Source organism: Lemur catta, chromosome 13 (assembly GCF_020740605.2).
Source record: "Lemur catta isolate mLemCat1 chromosome 13, mLemCat1.pri, whole genome shotgun sequence".
Taxonomy (NCBI): domain Eukaryota; kingdom Metazoa; phylum Chordata; class Mammalia; order Primates; family Lemuridae; genus Lemur; species Lemur catta.
The window spans coordinates 59,001,087-59,021,730 of NC_059140.1; the positions used below are offsets into that span (position 1 = coordinate 59,001,087).

General features: G+C 36.4%; 1 protein-coding gene across 1 annotated transcript in view; it reads right to left on the bottom strand.

Moving 5' to 3' along the window:
• Nucleotides 1-20,644, bottom strand: part of VWA8 (von Willebrand factor A domain containing 8) — a 314,655-nt gene that overhangs the window by 84,078 nt on the left and 209,933 nt on the right. The window contains exons 35-37 of the mRNA XM_045566813.1: nucleotides 19,239-19,434; nucleotides 5,998-6,079; nucleotides 842-1,046 (exon numbers count right to left, since the gene is read on the bottom strand). Of these exons, the coding sequence (XP_045422769.1) occupies nucleotides 842-1,046; nucleotides 5,998-6,079; nucleotides 19,239-19,434 (483 nt within the window). The remainder of the gene's footprint in view (nucleotides 1-841; nucleotides 1,047-5,997; nucleotides 6,080-19,238; nucleotides 19,435-20,644) is intronic.

Below are 20,644 nucleotides of genomic sequence, written 5' to 3' on the forward strand. Positions count from 1 at the left end.
GTTGTAGAAACTTTTTATCTTGCTAAGTGGCTCTTTGCAGAACAACGTGTCTAGCAGAAACCTACCTTTATTTTTGCTGGATGAGAATGAAATGTAAACAGAAAAGTTTTGTTCTGAAGATTAAAATAAATAAATTGCAAATAAATCCTTTTATTATATGCTTTAGGATATATGGGTACACGGTCTTCCTCATGCTTCAAATTAGTTCCAGACAGTAACTAGATTAGGTGATGACTGAGTCATCTCTGGAGTTGGGTTTCCTTTCACTTCCTGACCTGTTCTCATATTTCTCTCCAGTGGAGGGTTGGGTCTACTTATTGTGACTACTAAATTTGTATTATCTGGAAATAAGGAATTTGGTAGAAAAAACACTCTATGGATGTATAATTTTGTTTACCTTCTCTAATTTGGAGGTTCTGGCCTCGTAATAACCTGCTGTACTCTAGATCCTCCGTGTTTCTGTTTCCTAGGCAGCATGCAGAGATGCCCACAATGAGGGTAGCAAAAGTGAGAACAGATGCAAAGGTGGTACTTTTCCAGGACCACCAGTACTGGCTAATGCTTAAGTTTAGAAAATAAAAGTTGATGATTTTATTCACATGTTGTGATGTCAGTAACCTGTACATTTACACACTGACAGGAAAAAAAGGCCCTATTTTTACTTTTTCATTATCTAGATGGAGAGATTTATCTATTTGTCTTATGAGTCCAAAAATTACTTTAGCTATTTAAGCAACTATATTTGAGTCATTGGCCCAGAAGTTTTCCTGACCATGGCATTTGGAACTAACTTTATACCTGAATGTGCACCACTAACAGGTAAGGTCAATTCAAGTTGTACCTGCATATGTCTGTCATCTTCTTGGCCAATCATATTTCTCCATTCCATGAGTGATCGCTGCAGATGTTCAAGTCCAGTTTCCCAAAGCCTGATGTGACCTCCCATATCAACAGTAACAACGCCGCCTTTGCCCCACTCAGCTAGCAGCGCATCTGTGTCTGAAATGGTAGACAGCCACGTAGTATATGGCGAGAGAGATTCTGATCTGAAAGAGGAATCCAAAGTGAAGATGAGAAGCCATCAAAATAAAGCAGGAGGGATGATACGTCACATTTGTTATGTTGTTTACTGTTTAAAAAATATGCTCACATCATTCATTCTTTTATACCTGTTCTTGCCTATCTCACACATAACACATATTATGCGGATATGTGTTATGGGCAAAAGAGAGACGTAAGAGCATCCTGGAGTTTGTAAACATGAGGCAGGACAATAATGAATATAAAAAACAGAAACATTATTTTAAGAAAGATATATTTATAATTGATCACACTATATAACCTATTGTTAGTCTAGGTAACGAAGCTAGTTTAAACTGATTTAATGTTCACTGAACTTGCTTTAAATAATTTATTATGGACTGAATGTTGGTATACCCCCAAATTCATATATTGAAGCCCTAACCTGCAATACGATGGTATTAGGAGGAGGGGACTTTGGGAAGTAATTTGGTTTAGATGAGGTCATGAGGGTGGAGCCCCCATGATGGGATTAGTGCCCTTATAAAAAGACCAGAGAGCTTGCACATGTTCTCTGTCTCTTCCGGCCCTATTCATGTTAGAATACAGTAAGAAGTTAGTCATCTGCAAGACAACCCTCACTAGGAACTGAATTGGCCAGCACCTTGATCTTGGCTTTCCCAGCCTCCAGACTGTGAGAATAAATGTTTGTCATTTAAGCCACTCACTCTACAGTATTCTGTTACAGCAGTCTGATCTAAGACAAAACTCTAAGACTAAGTACATTAAAAGATAAGATACCAACAGAACCATTTATAAGAAACAAAAATACACAGTAATTTAGAGTTATTTTCCTCTATTTGTGGAGCCCAGATGACACTGGCTTTCACCGTTGGAAGAAAGGAACCCTAAACCAACTCATCCCTCACAGGCCTGTAGGAGTGGACTCACTCCTTAGAGGTCTAATGTCACTGCTGAAACCAATGTCTTGTTTATGTATTTCAACTGCATTTTTATTTGATATTTTGCCTTTTATGGCTTAGAAAATTTTATGACTCTATAATAAGGAATTTATATATTTCTTATATATTTCCCAAATATTTCCTTTATAACATATTTATGATATTTACGTGAAGCATATGTTTATGTAATAATTTTTAGGAATGCCACTTTTGTCTGTAAGAGTCAACTGCATACTTCTTTTATCTGAGTATAACTCTCACTATACAAAAGCTACAAAGATTATAAATTCCAATTATCAGTGTTGGCTCTCTAAATGCATCTGATATTTTCCATATAAAATAAATAGTCTAAAAAGATGGCCTGATCAGATAAGAAAAACATAATAGACTATCAATGTAGATTTGGGAAAAACACAAAACCATTATATATTTAGCAAATTATCATAACAGGCTAACGAATAAATCAAGATCTTTTTTCAGTTTGCCTTAGTTGATACTTAACACAGAGTGACAAGAACAGCTACTCTTGGACACAGAAGTCTTAGAAATCGTTTATATGAACAGGAAGGGAACAGTAGGATGGGACCATGTGTTTCAGAACTGCTTCATGCGACTCCTAGATCGGCTCAAAGAGGTAACATTTGATATAATACACGATTTATTTCATGGTGTTCTCTCAAAACATATTTGCTGTAGGGACAGGTGTGGTGGCTCACATCTAGAATCCTAGCACTTCAGGAGGCCAAAGCCAGAGGATTACTTGAGGCCAGGAGTTCCAGACCAGCCTGGGCAACCTAGTGAGAAATTGTTTCTACAACAAATAAAAAAATTAGCGCGGCCTGGTGGTACACGCCTGTAGTCCCAGCTACTCGGGAAGCTGAGGCAAGGATCACTCGAGCCCAGGAGTGGGAGGCTGCAGTGTGCTATAATCACACCACTGCCCTCCAGCCTCGGTGACAGAGTAAGACCCTGTCTTAAAAATATATATGTATATTTGCTGTAGCAAAAAAAATTAGGAGTTACAGATGATGAAGTACAGAGCTATTAAAGAGTAATAAAATTTATTCATGTGAAACTATGATGTTTAAAATTCTGCCAAGAACACTCAAGTGGTATGATTCTATCAAGCACTGTATCAACTGGTTTATCCTATTTAACTCTCCTCCACAAAACTTTAAATTTATAAGGGCTGTTTCTTCAATATGTCATCTAAAAAAGTACTGAAGAAATCATATATTTACTACGATTTGCACACCAAGTCTAGAATCTCTTCTTCATGTTTTCCCCCCCGGTTGTCAAAAAAGATTTTATTTATTTTTTATTTCAAAATATTAAGGGGGTACAAATGTTTTTGTTACATGGATACCTTGTACGATGCTTAAGTCAGGGCTCTTAGTGTGCCCATAACCAAAATAGTGCTCATTGTAACTAATAGGTTTTTATTCCTCACACCCTTATCCTCCCTCCCATCTTGGTTTCCAATGTCCTTTATATCTTTTTGTGCCTGGGTGTGCCCATTGTTTAGCTCCCAATTATTAGAGAGTATATATGCTGTTTTTATATGCAATATATATTGTTTTTCCATTCCTGAGATACTTTGCTTAGGAATAATGGTCTCCAATTCCATCCAAGTTGCTGCAAAACACATTATTCCATTCTTTTTTATGGCTGAGTAGTACTCCATGGTATATGTATGTATATCTGTGTGTGTGCCCTATTCAATAAACGGCGCTGGGAAAACTGGATAGCCACGTGCAGAAGAATGAAACAGGACTCCAATCTCTTGCCATACACAAAAATTAATTCAAGAAGGATAAAAGACTTAGTTGTAAGTCATGAAACCATAAAAATTCTAGAAGAAAATGCAGGAAAACTCTTTCAGACACTGGCCTAGGCAAAGAATTTATGACTTTCTTTTAATGTTTCCCTTATACATGATAATGTAGTTTTAAATGAATACCTAGAATTATAGCAGAGTGAAGCCTAGATTTATATACAGCCATATGTGAAAGCAAGGTAGTATCATTTTATAAATGCAAATAATACAAAAATTTGAGGAAAAATATGTGAGGGCAAAAGTACTGTATTCATTTTGGCCCTATGGTTACATGTAGTTTTATTGTATTTTCTATTATTTGAAGATAGCCATCAAATGGAAAATTCTTGATATGTACAAGAATGCTAAATTTAAGCAACTAGCAAAAAAACCTGAAGTTCAGATGGGTCATTGCCTTGGATTACATATACACCAAGAAAAGCAATAGGTAGTCTCAAGAAAAACTCAGGATATACAATGAAACAGACTCTAAATCACATGACACTTGAAATATGGCAAGTCCAAATTGAGATGTACTGTAAGGATAAAATACATATTGGATTTCAAAGACTTAGAAGAAAAAAATGTAAAATATTTCATTAAAATTTTTATATTGACTACCTGTAAAATAATATTTTAGATACATTGGGTTAAATAAAATATATTATTAAAATTAATTTCACCTGTTTCTTTTTACTTTTTTAATGTGGCTACTAAGAAATATAACATTATGTATATGGCTTGCTTTATATTTCCATTGGACAACACGGCTCTAAATGAATGAATTATGGTAACCAGCTGGCACTGGGCTGTATACATAGCTACTCTTCCAGATGTTCCTTCCATGGCAGGCATAACATGTGGTTTACACAGAGACGTAAAAGAGAAAAACACTGAAAGAAAAAGCTAGTGAGGGAGAAATTAAGAGAAATATTAGAAAAAGTTATTGATGCTTTAGAAATTTTTTAGAAAGATGTTCTTTGCTTTTGTTACTTGAACTAAGAGCATATTTTAATGAGCATACAATTAAGATGAATAAGGAATTTCCTCAAATGAATAAACACCATTTTCCATTAAACTAATACATTAGGATGTTCCAAGGAGTTATATATCTTGAAACAAGTAAATCTATTTCTTTGAACAATGATTTCACTTTTCATATTTTAAAAATCTGATTAAAGGGTCTTAAGAAATGAAGCTGTGTTTCTGAGTTATTTTGTATGATCATGCTGAGCTATTTTATTCTGGAAGTTGGAGGAGGGGAAAGAAAGGTGGCCTGGTGATATTTTAGGTGACTGACAGGTTCTACAGGCCGGGACCTTCCTCTGACATTGGAAGGACCTCTAGGGCCCCTCCGCTTGAGCTTTCAGGCAAGGCTTTAACCACGTGTTGTGAGGGCTCAGTCGCATGTGAGGGTGTTTATGAGAGGAGTGAATGTAATCTCAATCTAGATCAAAATAGAGTGGAAAGATTAGAGGAAGGAGGCTTTGGCCTGGTGGGCAAAAAAAGGAAAAAAGGAGAAAAACCTAGGTTAAATAGAACAAAGCAGGTACAAGCTTAGGTTGAGAGAGGGAGACAAGGCATGGATGCACCCAGAAATGGACAGGCTACAGGTAAGGACACCTGTGTTCCTCAAGGGCAATGACCAAGCATTATTGTTTCTGCTTTTATATCCCGAGTCTAGCTAGGTTAGATGCTTTGCTTCTATTGCTGGCCAGTAACAAAAGCAGTGAATAGTAGTGAGTCCCATTCTAAATTTTTGGAGTCCTTTGGCTATTGTATGGCCTTCATGACTGCAAATGTACAGTAACATATTTAAAAACAATATTAAACAAATGCAATTTAAATTCCTTTGACATTTCGAACGTTTTAACACATGAAGTTAGTAAGTATTAAAATTTCTGTAATACTAAAAATGCTATTTCAGATACAGGAAAATTTATTAAAATAGATCAAACAAAAGAGGACAAAGACTTGAAGCCTGTTAGATTTATAACTATGTAAAATTTGAATATTTTTCCAAAATGAAAATAAAAATGCCAGTGAAGCATGCAGAAGAACAGCAAGATATAAACCAACTGTAACTGGGAAAAAAAAAAGAGCTTGCTATTGAAGGAAGCAAAAAGCACACATTTATTGGCATGAATTCACTCATTTTTTGTGACATAACAAGGTAAGAATAAAGGTGAAATGGATTACCTGGGAATAGGAATATATCGGAGTTTCTTTGATTGAAGATCAGTGACTTCTATATAACCAGCTGTTTGTGGAGGACTAACATCTGCAAAAAAGTCATGACATGAGATAAGCATGAAATTAATGCAAGATACCAAAATAGGACCAAAAGACTGCTCAAATGCTGCTAGAAGTGGAACAAAGTTATCAGTAGCCTCAGTAGAACTCTGGGACCCACTTGACAAGGTATTGGGTGAACCCTCACGGCTAGACTCTGAGAATTATGCTTCCCTTAGGTGAATATGAAGATTGCTGAACAGAAGCATATTAGGCTGTGATTCTCTTCTGTCAGGAAAAAACATAAATTCTTTTCATTGTCTGTGATAGCTTCCCAAGATGAGTCAATGTTTTAGCACTTACAGTTTATGTGAAAATATTTCATCATTTGAATTTTGTTTTTCCTTCTTAGGAAGTAACAACAATGCAGCATGATATGGTGGAATCAGTACCCAATTTGTAATCAAACTGACCTGGTATGAAGTCTTGGCTCTGACATTTCCTAGCTGTCTTATGTTGGTCAAGTTATTTACCTCTCTGAGTCTTGCTCTCCTCATTTGTATTAATAAAATAGGGATAGCAACAGCATCAATAGGGATAACATAGAAGGATAAATAATAAAGGATAATAATAAGGATAAATAATAAAATAAGGATAACAAATAAGCATTATTTTGTGGATAAGATGAAATTAGCAAAGGCAGAACACCTAATTAGTAGTTGCTCAGCACAAAATATCTATCATAATTAGGGCTCTATAAGACAGGGGAAGGTGAGGATGGGACAGCAGGGTGAGGATTTGGGATTTGGATCATAATCCTAAAAGACACAATCTCAAACACCATAATCCTAAATGTTGAAATCCTGAAAGATCAAAATCCCTAAAGTCTAAAATCCTGAAAATCACAATCACTGGATACATAGGTGCATCATGTTAGGTGGAACTATTATCTTGTTATTGTCTTTATTTGGAAATTAAATATGGTTTAAGGTGATGTGCATGGGTGCCAAGTTGACAAGAAGTAGGGGATTTGTGAACTTAATATTAGGTGTCAACTTGACTAAATAAGGAATACCTAGAAACCTAGTAAAGCATTATTTTGGGTATGTCTTTAGTGGTGTTTCCAGAGGGGATTAATGTGGACTAGGTGGGAAAGATCTGCTCTCAATGTTGGCAGGCACCATCTAATTAGCTGGGGCCCTGGAGAGAACAAATACAGAAGGCAAATTGATCTCTAAGAGCAGGAACAGACTTTTCTTCTGCTGCCCTGGCTATCAGAACTTCAGGCTCATTGGCCTTTGGATTCTAGGAGGTTGTTCATCATGGTGTTTCAGATGACCACGGTTATAAAGCTGGATACACACAATTACCAACCATAGTGACATGCAATTGTATATTTACCTTTCTGAATACCAATTTCTTTATGAATATGGTTCATCTTATCATAACTATTATATCCATGTGACAGTCATTAGTATACCCGAGTGTTTATGCTGGAAAAAACTTGTATGATACTATTGCTTATTTTATTGTATCAAGTGGCCTATGAAGTGTTCTTTTGTGTTTTTATATGTTTTTCAAATCAATCCCCTTTAAAAAATGTAGGCAAGTATCTTTTAAAGAATTTCAAATTTTTTTTCCCTAGAATTATATTTTTGTAATTTTGATATTTTGGGATTGTGATTTTAGCCTCTAGGAATTTGGATTTTTCAGAGGTTCAATCTTTGGGATTATGGCTTTCAGAACTGTGTTTTCTGGGATTATGATAGGCTTCCAGGACTCTAGATCATGAAGAATGTGAAAAGGAGAAGATAAAGAGATATGGGGACCAGAGCCCCCAACCCCAATTCTGGAGTTGGTTTCCCAGAAAATTCTTGGGCTTTACTGACTTCTATTCCACAGCCTTGAGTACCACCATCATTCTCAAAATCACTAGTTGCCACCATTGTGTGTTAGGAACTGAGCTTAGCCTTTTAGGTAATGCTTTTCATACTGACAATGACAAAGACTTATGATTCCTGTCTGGGAGAGAAGGAAGCTGAGGATTCTGTCTATCTATGGGTCTATCTTTTATTACAACTTCAGATTAGAATGAGATATCCAGGATGTCCACAATGAATTTATCAAATGTAGTTTACAAAATATAAGAAACCTGGCATTTTTACTTTATGCTTGCAGTTGAAGGTTTTTAACTAGGCCATCTGAATAACTCAACATATCTCTTACTTATTCAATAAATGCGTTTGGGCTTACTTTGCACCAGACATCATACAAAGCACTGGGGATACAGACAGGAAAGAGATGTGGTCCCTGCCTTTCAGGAACTTTGGGGACTTGGAAAGGATTCCAGAGTGGGAATCACAGCTGTAGGGCCAGGTATGAGCTGCAGACCTAAGCAAGGGGTAGTCCCAGAAAGCAGAGGAAGGGAGGAAGGGAAGGCAATATCCAGGGATGGGAAGAGGTAAGATATAGTAATTTATGCCAAATCCAGCTGGATTGGCTGTCCCCAGGTGGCCATCTGTATAAAACAAACACACTTATCATAAGTCATACACCATCTGCATTGGAAATGCTGCTAGGATATAAGGTCAATCTTGGATAAATTTTGCATCATATATCATTTTTGACAATTCTTGCTGCTAGAATTTAACTGAAGGAGGTTGAATTATTTATAGATCAGGATTCTTTGCCAAAAATGACCAGTTATCAAAGCTGTTTGGATGACTAGAACTGCCTCGCTAAATAACTTACACATTGGCTTGATACTTACAGGCACTTTTTAAAATTAGTAATAGTATCAAGTTGAGCTACTGCCATCAGCGGCTTTTAGATTGCCTGTGAGAGTAAAGTAAGACAACTTATTTTAAAATATCTTTTTTTCTACATCTTTCTTTTCTTTCACCATTTAAATTAATTTCATGGCATAAAGTGGGTGAGAACATGCAATAATGGCCATGTCTACTATTTCAAGAAGGAGAAAGCAAGAGTTTTAGTATTAAAAAATATTTTCACGTATCAGGAAAAAGAATTTGTAGTTACAAAGCACTTTAAGGGAATATTAAGGATGGCAGTAGTGGTAAGTGTTTAAAAAATAATCAAAATTGATTTGAAAATAAATCATCTCAAAAGACAAAAAGATTTACAAAAAGAGCTTTATGGCTATCCTTGAACAGAATACATGATTGAATTAAGGACGTTAAAACTGTGGCCAGGTTTCCCTCCAAACTCAGCCAAGTCCTCATCCATTCATTTTAAATGTTTCAACACTGTAGAGAGGATGGAGGCTCAGTAAATTTCCATTACATTTATAATCCAGGTGGATTTCAATGATAGGTATAAACTGTATTTGGGGATTAGTTCACTAACCATTTAAGAGGGAAGTCATTGCTGCAGTGTTTATCGCATAGTTCCTTTGAACAGTGGGGACAGTTTACATGCACGGTGCCAAGGTTAGGAGGAGGTATACAAGCTGTCAGGCAAAACAACCAAGATTTTCAGAGGGAAGGTGAAATTATATTAAAGAAATTAATTGCTTCTAGAAATGTAATTTGATGTACACCTGTTAACCATTAGGCTTAATGCACCTCTGTGTTTACAGACTAAAACAGTGATACGTGCCCTGCAATGGTGCCAATACCAGATCTTTGGTTTTATTCAAAGTTCAAAAAAACAGTGCACTGCTTTCAATCAAGAATCATTATTTTTGTGTTTAAAGAGCTAAGACCTGTGATTTAAAAAAAAAAGCTAACATTTAACGAGAAGAAAAATGACTGCATTAAATAAAAGTTACTCCATCTTTGTGAAATCTCATCTGTTCTAATCTGAAACGGTTGATCCTTAGGCTTGTGAACAGCAATCATTCTGGAATCGCCATTTACCATGCTCTTAGGGATTTTCTTTCTTCCTTTCTTTTTTTAAAGCCCACATTTATAAAATTCATCCCATGTGATCCAGACACTATCCTAAGTACTTTATGTGCATTTTGAATATTTTAGGAACACTACTTAAACAAATGAAGGGAAATAAAACTCCTAGCAACTAAGAGAAAAATGGCTAAAGAGAGGCAGGGTGGGAGAAGAAAAAATGGCTACAAATATAAATAGGCAATTCTTGGAAGAATAAATCACATCTGCTCAAGGCTCTTTGATGGAGCTTGGATGGTGGTTCATGCCTATGATCCTAGCATGTTGGGAGGCCAAGACAGGAGGATCACTTGAGGCTGGGAGTTCAATGCCAGCCTGGGCAAAATAGCAAGACTGTGTCTCTACCCTGAAAAAAAATAATTTAAAGGGATGCTCAAATTACCAAAGCAATCCTGAGCAAAAAGAACAAAGTTGGAGGCATCACACTAACCGACTTCAAAATTTACTACAAATCTATAGTAAACAAAACAGCATGGTACTGGCATAAAAACAGACACTTAGACCAATGGAACAGAATAGAGGACCCTATAAAATCCATATGTTTACAACCAATTCATCTTTCACAAAGGCACCAAGAACATACAATGGAGAAGGGACAGTCTTTTCAATAAGTGGTGCTGGGAAAATTGGATAACACATAGTAGAAAAATGAAACCAGATCCCTATCTCTCATCAAACAAAAAAAATCAAACCCAAATGTATTAAAAACTTGAATATAAGAACTGAAACCATGAAGCTACTAGAATAAACCATTGGGGATATGCTCCAGGACATTGGTAAAGATTTTCCGTGTAAGACCTTAAAAGCACAGGCAACAATTGAGATTGCATCAAGCTAAAAAGCTTCTACATAGCAAAGGAAACAATAAAGAGACAACCCACAGAATGGGAGGCAATATTTTCAAACTATCCACCTGCCCAGGGATTTATAACAAAAATATATAAGGAGTTCAAACAATTCAATAGCAAAAAACCAAATACTCTGATTAAAAAGTGGGCCAAAGATCAGAAAAGACATTTCTCTAAAAAAGATATACAATGGACAACAAATATATGAAAAAATGTTCAATATCACTAATCATCAGAGAAATGCAAATCAAAACCACAATGTGATATCATCTCACCTCAGTTAAAACGGCTTGTATCCAAAAGACAGGCAGTGACAGATGCTGGCAACGATGTGGAGAAAGGGGAACCCTCATATACTGTTGGTAGGAATGTAAACTAGTACAGCCATTATGTAGAATAGTATGGAGATTCCTCAAAAAACTAAAACTAGAGCTACCATGTGACCCAGCAATTCCACTATTGAGCATATATCCAAAAGAAAGGAAATCAATATGTCAAAGATATATCTGCACTCCCATGTTTATTTCAGCACTATTCACAAATGCCAAAATAGGTAATCAAATTAAGTGTCTATCAACGGATGAATGGATAAAGAAAATATAGTACATATACACAATGGAATATTACTCATTTTTATTCATTATAATGAATTTTATTTCATATAAAAGAATGATATCTTGCCATTTGCAGCAATATGGATGGAACTGGAGGCTATTATGTTAAGTGACATAAGCCAAGCACAGAAAGACAAATATTGTTCTCACTTATATGTAGGAGCTAAAAAGGTGGATCTTATAAAAGGATGCTCAAATGTACTAGACATCAGGGAAAGGTAAAGTGAAACTACACTAACAGGTCTTACCCCTACAAGAGTAGATGAGCATGGGGAGCATCAGGCCCTCCTTTATGTTGCTGGAACAACAACTCTGGTAATTCCACTCCTAGATATACCCCCTGCAGACTCTCAACATATACACAGGCAGACAGGCACAAGGATATTCATTGAGCCATTATCATAATAGCAAAAATTGGAAAGAACCTAAATGTGCATTGACAAAGACTAGATGAATAAATGGTGGTATGGAAAGCAGTAAAAGTAGAGCTGTTAAGTATCGATGATGACAAAGATTCTCTCCTTGACCAAACTCTAGTCAGGCTTTTCTGAATCCTCTTCCCAATTCGGCCCTGACTCTTGGCCTTGTGTTAGTCTCTGCATTGTCCAATTTTAACAAGAATCCTGCTATGTCAATTTAACCAGAATCCCTCACCCTTGATACCTTATTGTGTTCCTCATTCTCTACCATACCTCCAGGTGATGTCTGGTCATCCTGGCCTGCCTTCAGCAAGAATTCTGTTAGGTCCATTTAGCCAGAATCCCCCCTTACCCCTGATGTTTCCTCTTAGTGATTTTCCATCCACTAATCCTCACCCTGCTCCCTTGCTATAAATTTCTACTTTTCCTTGTTTGATGTGAAGTTGAGCCCTAGTCTCTCCTGCTACAAAACTTCATTGCATTAGTCCCTACATTTATTGAGATGGTCCTGAATATAACAGGACCATTATATTTAGTTTTTTAACAAATGTCATGCATAATTTTTTCTTTAACAATGAATCTCAACAACATGACATTGAGCAAAAAAAGATAAAGTTACAGAAGAATAGATACAGAATGATACCATTTATAAAAAGTTCAAAAATATACAAAATAATACTGTATATTATTATTATTTTTTTTTCTTTTTTTTTTTTTTATTTCAGCTCATCATGGGGGTACATAAGTTCAGGTCATATACATTGTCCTTGTCCTGCCCATCCCCCCGAGTCAGAGTCCCAAGCGCGTCCGTTCTCATTCTTCAGACAGTGCGCCTGGCACTCATCATGTAGTCATACCTCCATCCCCTCCCCCCCCACCTCCCCGGGTCTGCACCTTCAAGCATGACCATTCCCCAGAGGGTGTGCAACGCACTCGTCATGTAGGCATACACCCATCCCCTCCCCCCACCCCCCCATCCCAGTCTGATATCCAATTGGTATCCTTCCCCGATGTACATTTAGGTGATGATCAGGGAAACCAGTTTTCTGGTGAGTACATGTGATGCTTGTTTTTCCATTCTTTGGATACTTCACTTAGTATAATGGGTTCCAGCTCTCTCCAGGAGAACCAAAGAGATGTCGTATCATCGTTATTTCTTATAGCTGAGTAGTACTCCATGGTATACATATACCACAGTTTACTAATCCATTCGTGGATTGATGGGCACTTGGGTTGTTTCCACATCTTTGCGATTGTGAATTGTGCTGCTATAAACATTCGGGTACAGGTGTCTTTGTTAAACAATGACTTTTGTTCTTCTGGGTATATGCCCAATAATGGAATTGCTGGATCAAATGGTAGGTCTACTTGAATCTGTTTAAGGTATCTCCATAATGCTTTCCACAGGGGTTGCACTAGTTTGCATTCCCACCAGCAGTGTATGAGTGTTCCTGTCTCTCCGCATCCACGCCAACATGTGTTGTTTTGGGATTTTTTGATAAAGGCCATTCTCACCGGAGTTAAGTGGTATCTCATTGTGGTTTTGATTTGCATTTCCCTGATGATTAGGGATGTTGAGCATTTTTTGATATGTTTTTTGGCCATTCTTATGTCTTCTTTTGAAAAATTTCTATTCATGTCCTTTGCCCATTTTTTGATAGGATTGTTTGATTTTTTCTTGCTGATTTTCCTGAGTTCTAAATAGATTCTTGTTATCAGTCTTTTATCTGATGTGTAGTATGCGAAAATTTTTTCCCATTCTGTAGGCTGTCTGTTTATTTTCGTGACTGTTTCTTTGGCTGTGCAGAAGCTTTTTAATTTAATCAGGTCCCATTCGATTATTTTTGTTGTTGCTGCGATTGCCTTAGGGGTTTTCTTCATAAATTCTTTGCCTAGACCAATGTCTGTGAGAGTCTTTCCTACATTTTCTTCTAGAATTCTAATCGTTTCCCATTTAAGGTTTAAATCTGTTATCCACCGTGATTTGATTTTTGTGAGAGGTGAAATCTGTGGGTCCTGTTTCAGTCTTCTACATGTGGCTATCCAGTTTTCCCAGCACCATTTATTGAATAGGGACTCTTGTCCCCAGAGTATGTTTTTGTCTATTTTGTCAAAGATTAGATGGTTATATGAGGATGGTTTTATATTTGGGTTTTCTGTTCTGTTCCACTGGTCTGTGTCCCTGCCCTTGTGCCAATACCAAGCAGTTTTAAGCACCACAGCTTTGTAGTATAGTTTGAAGTCTGGCAAATCAATACCTCCCATTTTGTTTTTATTGCTTAAGATTGCTTTTGCTATACGGGGTCTTCTCTGTTTCCTTACAAAGTGTATAATTATTTTTTCTAAATCTGTGAAAAATGATGTTGGTAATTTAATAGGAATTGCATTGAATCTATAGATTACTTTGGGTAGTATAGACATTTTAACGATGTTAATTCTTCCAATCCATGAGCATGGTATGGATTTCCACTTATTTACGTGTTCTGCAATTTCCTTCCTTAGCGTTTCATAGTTCTCTTTATAGAGGTCCTTTACCTCTTTAGTTAAATATATTCCTAGATATTTTATTTTCTTTGTTGCTATTTTGAAAGGTATTGAGTCCTTAATTTGGTTCTCCGATTGAATGGTATTGGCATATATGAATGCCTCTGATTTGTGTGTATTGACTTTGTAACCTGAGACATTACTGAATTCGTTAATTAATTCCAGGAGTCTCTTGGTTGAGTCCTTGGGGTTTTCCAGATACAACGTCATATCATCAGCGAAGAGTGAGAGTTTGATCTCTTCTGTCCCTATTTGGACACCTTTGATTCTGCTCTCTTGTCTGATAGCTTTTGCAAGGACTTCCAATACTATGTTGAAAAGTAATGGGGACAGTGGGCAGCCTTGTCTGGTTCCAGTTCTGAGTGGGAATGCTTTCAATTTTTCCCCATTCAGTATGATGTTGGCTGTGGGTTTGTCATATATGGCTTGTATTATTTTTAGGTAGGTCCCATTTATGCCTATGTTGTTAAGTGTTTTTATCATAAAAGGGTGTTGAATTTTGTCAAATGCTTTTTCTGCATCTATTGAGAGGATCTGATAAATAAAATAGACACACCACTGGCTAGACTAACCAAGAGCAGAAAGGAAAAATCTTTAATAACTTCCATCAGGAACATAAAAGGAGAAATCACAACCGAAGCCACAGAGATCCATGACATTATCCATGAATATTACAAAAATCTTTATGCACACAAATTGGAAAATGAGGAGGAAATGGACAAATTTTTAGAAACACACAGCCTTCCCAAGCTCAATCAGGAAGAAATAGAATTCCTGAATAGACCAATATCAAGAACTGAAATTGAAACAGCAATAAAAAACCTTCCCAAAAAGAAAAGCCCTGGTCCAGATGGGTTCACACCTGAATTTTACCATACATACAAAGATGAACTGGTGCCCATCCTACATAAACTATTCTTCAATATTGAGAAGGATGGAATTCTCCCCAACACATTCTACCAAGCCAATATAACATTGATACCAAAACCAGGAAAGGATGCAACAAAAAAAGAAAGCTACAGACCAATTTCTCTCATGAACGTAGATGCAAAAATTCTCAATAAAATCCTAGCAAATCGTATCCAAGTGCTGATTAAAAAAATAATTCATCACGACCAAGTAGGCTTCATCCCAGAGATGCAGGGGTGGTTCAACATATGAAAATCTATAAATGTAATTAACCACATAAATAGAAGCAAAAATAAAGACCATATGATCCTCTCAATAGATGCAGAAATACTGTATATTATTTTGTGAACAATAAATACCAAACTCAAATTCAGGACAGAGATTACTTTCAGTTTGTCAAAAGTGGAAGGGAGGAGAACACAGGGGTCTTTGACCACATCGGGACAGGTGGTGGGTGCAAAGATTTTCATTGTGTTTTTCTTTAAACTTTTGTAGGCCTGGAATATTATGTGAAAAATTAAAATACATGTAGAAACATATAAACACACTCTTCCTGTCCTTAAATAGGAAGTGCTATGAGACAGTATAGCAAGGGCTCCTGATTTAGAGTTGGACAAGGCCTTCTGAGGAAGTGACATTTAAACTGAGACCTGAAGGATAAGCACTTGGGGGTCGGGGAAGGAAAGGGTTCAGAAGAAGGTTGGGAAGGAACTTTGTGAATTCAAGTTAGCTGAAAGAAAGCCAGAAAGATATGTAATGGATAAATAGTGCTGGATCTTTAGGCCAAGTTAAAATTTCTAAACTTTATCATAACAATAACAGGACCTGAGTCATATTTTTAAAATAGTATTTTCTGACCAAAACAATTTTGAAAATGAAGAAAAAAGAGGGAAGATCTACCTGATTTCAAGAATTATAAAGTATAAAACTATAAAGTACTCAAGAGAGTATGGCATTATTAATAGTAAAGGTATAGACACACAGATCAATAGGACACAATACAGAATCCAGAAAAAGACCCACTAATATGTGGGCAGTGGATTTCCAGCAGAGGTCCAAAAGCCATTTAACAGAGAAAGGACAGTATTTTCAGCAAATGGTGCTGCAATAACTGAATAATCCTTACACAAAAATAGAGAGTCTCAATCCATATCTTGCACCATGTAAAATATTAACTCAAAATGGATGATAAATCTAAATGTAAAATCCAAAACTATAAATCTTCTAGAAGAAAACACTGGAGATTTGCCCTCATCAAAATAGGAGAAAATTTTGGAAAGTACATATCTAACACTGGATTTGTATCTAGAATACTTAAAGATACTTCAAATTCATTAATAAGAAGACAAATAACCCAATTTAAAAATAGGCAAAAGATCTAGAGAGACATTTCACTAAAGAAGATAGACATGACAAAATGCTCAACATCATTAGGTGCTAGAAGAAAAGCAAATTAAAATCATAATGAATATCTCTATATACCCATTAGAATGGTGAAAAACTGACAATACCAAGTACTGGCAGGGATGCAGAGCAAGTGGATTTTCATTCATTGCTGATAGGGATGCAAAATGGTATTGACACTTTGGAATATAGTTTGATAGTTTTATTTTATGATGCAAAAATGCCATTCCTGGCTGGGCCGCAGTGGCTCACGCCTATAATCCTAGCAATCTGGGAGGCCGAGGCAGGAGGATTGTTTGAGCTCAGGAGTTCAAGACCAGCCTGAGCAAGAGCAAGACCCTGTGTCTACTAAAAATAGAAAGAAATTAGCTGGACAACTAAAAATATATAGAAAAAATTAGCTGGACATGGCGGTGCATGCCTGTAGTCCCAGCTACTTGGGAGGCTGAGGCAGAAGGATTGCTTGAGCCCAGGAGTTTGAGGTTGCTGTGAGCTAGGCTGACGCCACAGCACTCTAGCCCAGGCAACAGAGTGAGACTCTGTCTCAAAAAAAGAAAAAAAAAAAAAGAAAAAAAAAAGCCATTCCTAGGTATTTACCCAAGTGAAGTAAAAACTTGTGTTCACTGAAAAATCTGTGTATAAATGTTTATAGCAGCCTTACTCATTACAGCCAAAGACTGGAAACAATCCATATATCCATCAACTAGTGAATAGATAAACAAACCGTGATACACTCATATAATAGATAACCACTTGGCAATAAAAAGAAACAAACTACTGGTACACAATACACAAAACATAAATGACTTTCACATATATTATATGAAGTGAATGAAGCCAGACTCAAAAGACTACACAAGGTATGATTCCATTTATGTGATATTCTGGTAAGGGCAAATCTGTAAGGACAGAAATCAGATCAGTGGTACGTGGAGAAGGGTAAGTGGAGAAGTTGACCACAAAGTCATATGGGGGAGGCTTTTGGGATAATGAAACTCTTCTATATCAGTTGTGGTGGTGGTTACACAATTGTTTGTGTTTGTTAAACTTATAGAATTACACCCTAAGGAGGGTGAATTTTACTGTATATAAACTAGACCTTAATAAGAACAAATGTACACTGTATTTTAAAAATATCACTCTGTCTGACATGTGAAGAACAGGTACGAGGGGGAAAGAGTGGAAGAGGTAACACTGTCAGGAAGATATGGCAATATTCTAGTGCAAAACAGTGGTGCTTTGGATGGGACGTGGCAATAGAACTGGAGACAAGCGGGTAGATACAAGATTCATTAGCAAAGTTGTATCAAAAGGACATGGTGATTGCTGATGAATCAGATGTGAAAGATGAGTGTGAAGAGGCCCAGGTTTATGGGTAAATGAAGGTGCACAAGCTCTGGTACAGAACTTGTAATTCCTGAAATGCTCTGCCAAGTCCTTGCACCTTTCCTGAGACTCCCTTTTCCTGGACCAATTCCTTCAGTTGATTAACTTCTACTCATCTTTCAACAGTCTACTCATAATTTCCAGTATGGGTTGTAAGTTTCTCCTTCATGTTCATGTATCACCTTGTGAATCCTCCTATCATAGCATTTATTACACTGTACTGCAATTGTCAGTTTATACATCTACCTCTTCTACCATAAGAAAACATTTTAAGGAAATGGTGATTTATTTTCCATGAGTTTCAGTTTATAAGGACCTAATTCTAAATATTATAATTATAACCAGGACTTTTCAAACCTGGTAATAGATTATTATAATACTAATACATTTAGCATTATATTTGTGACGTCCACACTAATATAAAAAATGTAAACACAGGATAACATATTACTACCACTATGATGCAAAAAATAATACTCAACAACTCAATTGTCAATATTTTTCATAATTATCCATTACGATGAATGTCAGTGCGATTCAACGAGAATGGTTCTAGACTTGAGATTAGAAGATTATGATGCAAATCTGGGTTCTGCTGGTCGCTGGTGGGGCGATCCTGGGCCAGTTATTTTACCTCTGTGTTAGGATGTTTTCACATATAAATTAGAAAGCACAGTAACAACAGAAGGGGGTTTGAAGATTAAGTGAATTTATACAAGGAGAAATGATCAGCACAGGACTTGATATGTTATATAGTAATAAATATAAGTTGACTTTGAGAACACCGATAAATGAATCAGTCTGCATAGTAAGTTCCTCACCTTCAGTCTTAGGAGTTTAAGACAAAAGTCAGGTACCAGTTTCTATGCCTAATATCCTAATCATTTCTAAAAGGTTCTTCAAAAACATGTTCTAAGTAAAGTTATTGTATAGATTGCAATGAGAATGAAGATGAGTTCTAATAGCAGCGGCTATAATCAAACACTGTGAAAATGAGTGAGAACTTTCTGAATACACATAGGTTTTTTTTAGTTACTTCTAAACTTGTCAGAATGTTCCATCTTTACAAATATGAAATGAGAATGATGAGTTAAATATCCCCTACCACAGGCAAGCTACCTGTAGCCACCATGGTAAATTAAAAATTGGTAAATTTCTTACCTTTTGGGTAGACATCTTTTAGAGGGACTTCTCCTGGAGGCAAAATCCTGACTACCTGATTAGTATCTACAAGAGTCACACAATTGCTTTGTTTTGGAGTCCCATTTTTCTTTTTTCTGCCATAGAATGCCGTATCAGTGACATTGGGTTTATGCAAAGATGATGGCCTCTTCCAAGAATAAACTTCACTGGGTGACTGATTTAAAAAAAGGATAAAAAGAAAAAAGGGAGATTAAAGTACTGAAGTACCATATAGGACATTCACTACAACTTTAGCAATCTAACCTTTTAAGCAGATTAGTGGTAAACAGATGTTTCATAAGTATAAGAAAATCAAATTATTCCTCAACATTTTTTAATGTGGTACAAGAGATAGCTGCTTCACCAATAATCACAATTTTCCCGTAAGTGTGAAATATACAAGTTAAATTTTTTATCTTGAAGTAAATTACACCCAAAAAGAGGGACTATAGAAATATAGTTGGTTTAAAAATAGTAAGGCCATGCGCAGTGGCTCACGCCTGTAATCCTACCACTCTGGGAGGCGGAGGTGGGAGGATTGCTTGAGTTCAGGATTTTGAGACCAGCCTGAGCAAGAGCAAAACCTGTCTCTACTAAAAATAGAAAAATTAGCCAAGTGTTGTGGTGTGCGCCCGTAGTCCCAGCTACTCAAGAGGCTGAGGCAGGAGGATGGCTTGAGCCCAGGAGTTTGAGGTTGCAGTGAGCTATGATGATGCCACTGCACTTTATGGGAGTGACAGAGTGAGACTCCATCTCAAAACACAACAACAACAACAAAACCCACGAATACCTATGAATCTATTGTTTATTTGGCATAAACAATAGAATATAACTAGCATTTCTGAAGCCCTTGGAGTGCCCCTTCCTGATCACATCTCTGTCTCCCCTAGATTTAACTCTCCTAGAATTTTATGTTTTTTTCCTTACTTGACTTTAAAGTTTTACCATGTATGCCTGTATGTATTTATCCTTCCCAAGATCATAAAGATATTTTCCAATGTTTTCTCTAAAAGTTTTAAAGTTTTGTTTTTCATATTTAAGTCCTTAACCTATCAGGAATTTATTTTTGTGAATGGCATGAGGCAGGACCCATGTTCACCCTTTTTTTCTCCACACAGACAGTTAATTGTCCAGATACAACTAACTTTTGCCCACTGCAATACTATCATAAAACATAGTCCTATATATGCATGCATGTGTTTCTGGGTACTATATTCTGTTGTATTGTACATTTTTCTACCTATAAGTATAAAATCTTAGTTACTGAGATTTTATATTAATAATAAGCCTTGAAATTTAATAGGGAGAATACCTCTGCTTGGTTCTTCTTTGGGGACGTCTTTGTTATTGTTTGCCCTTGCATTTCCATAAAAATGTATGACTTG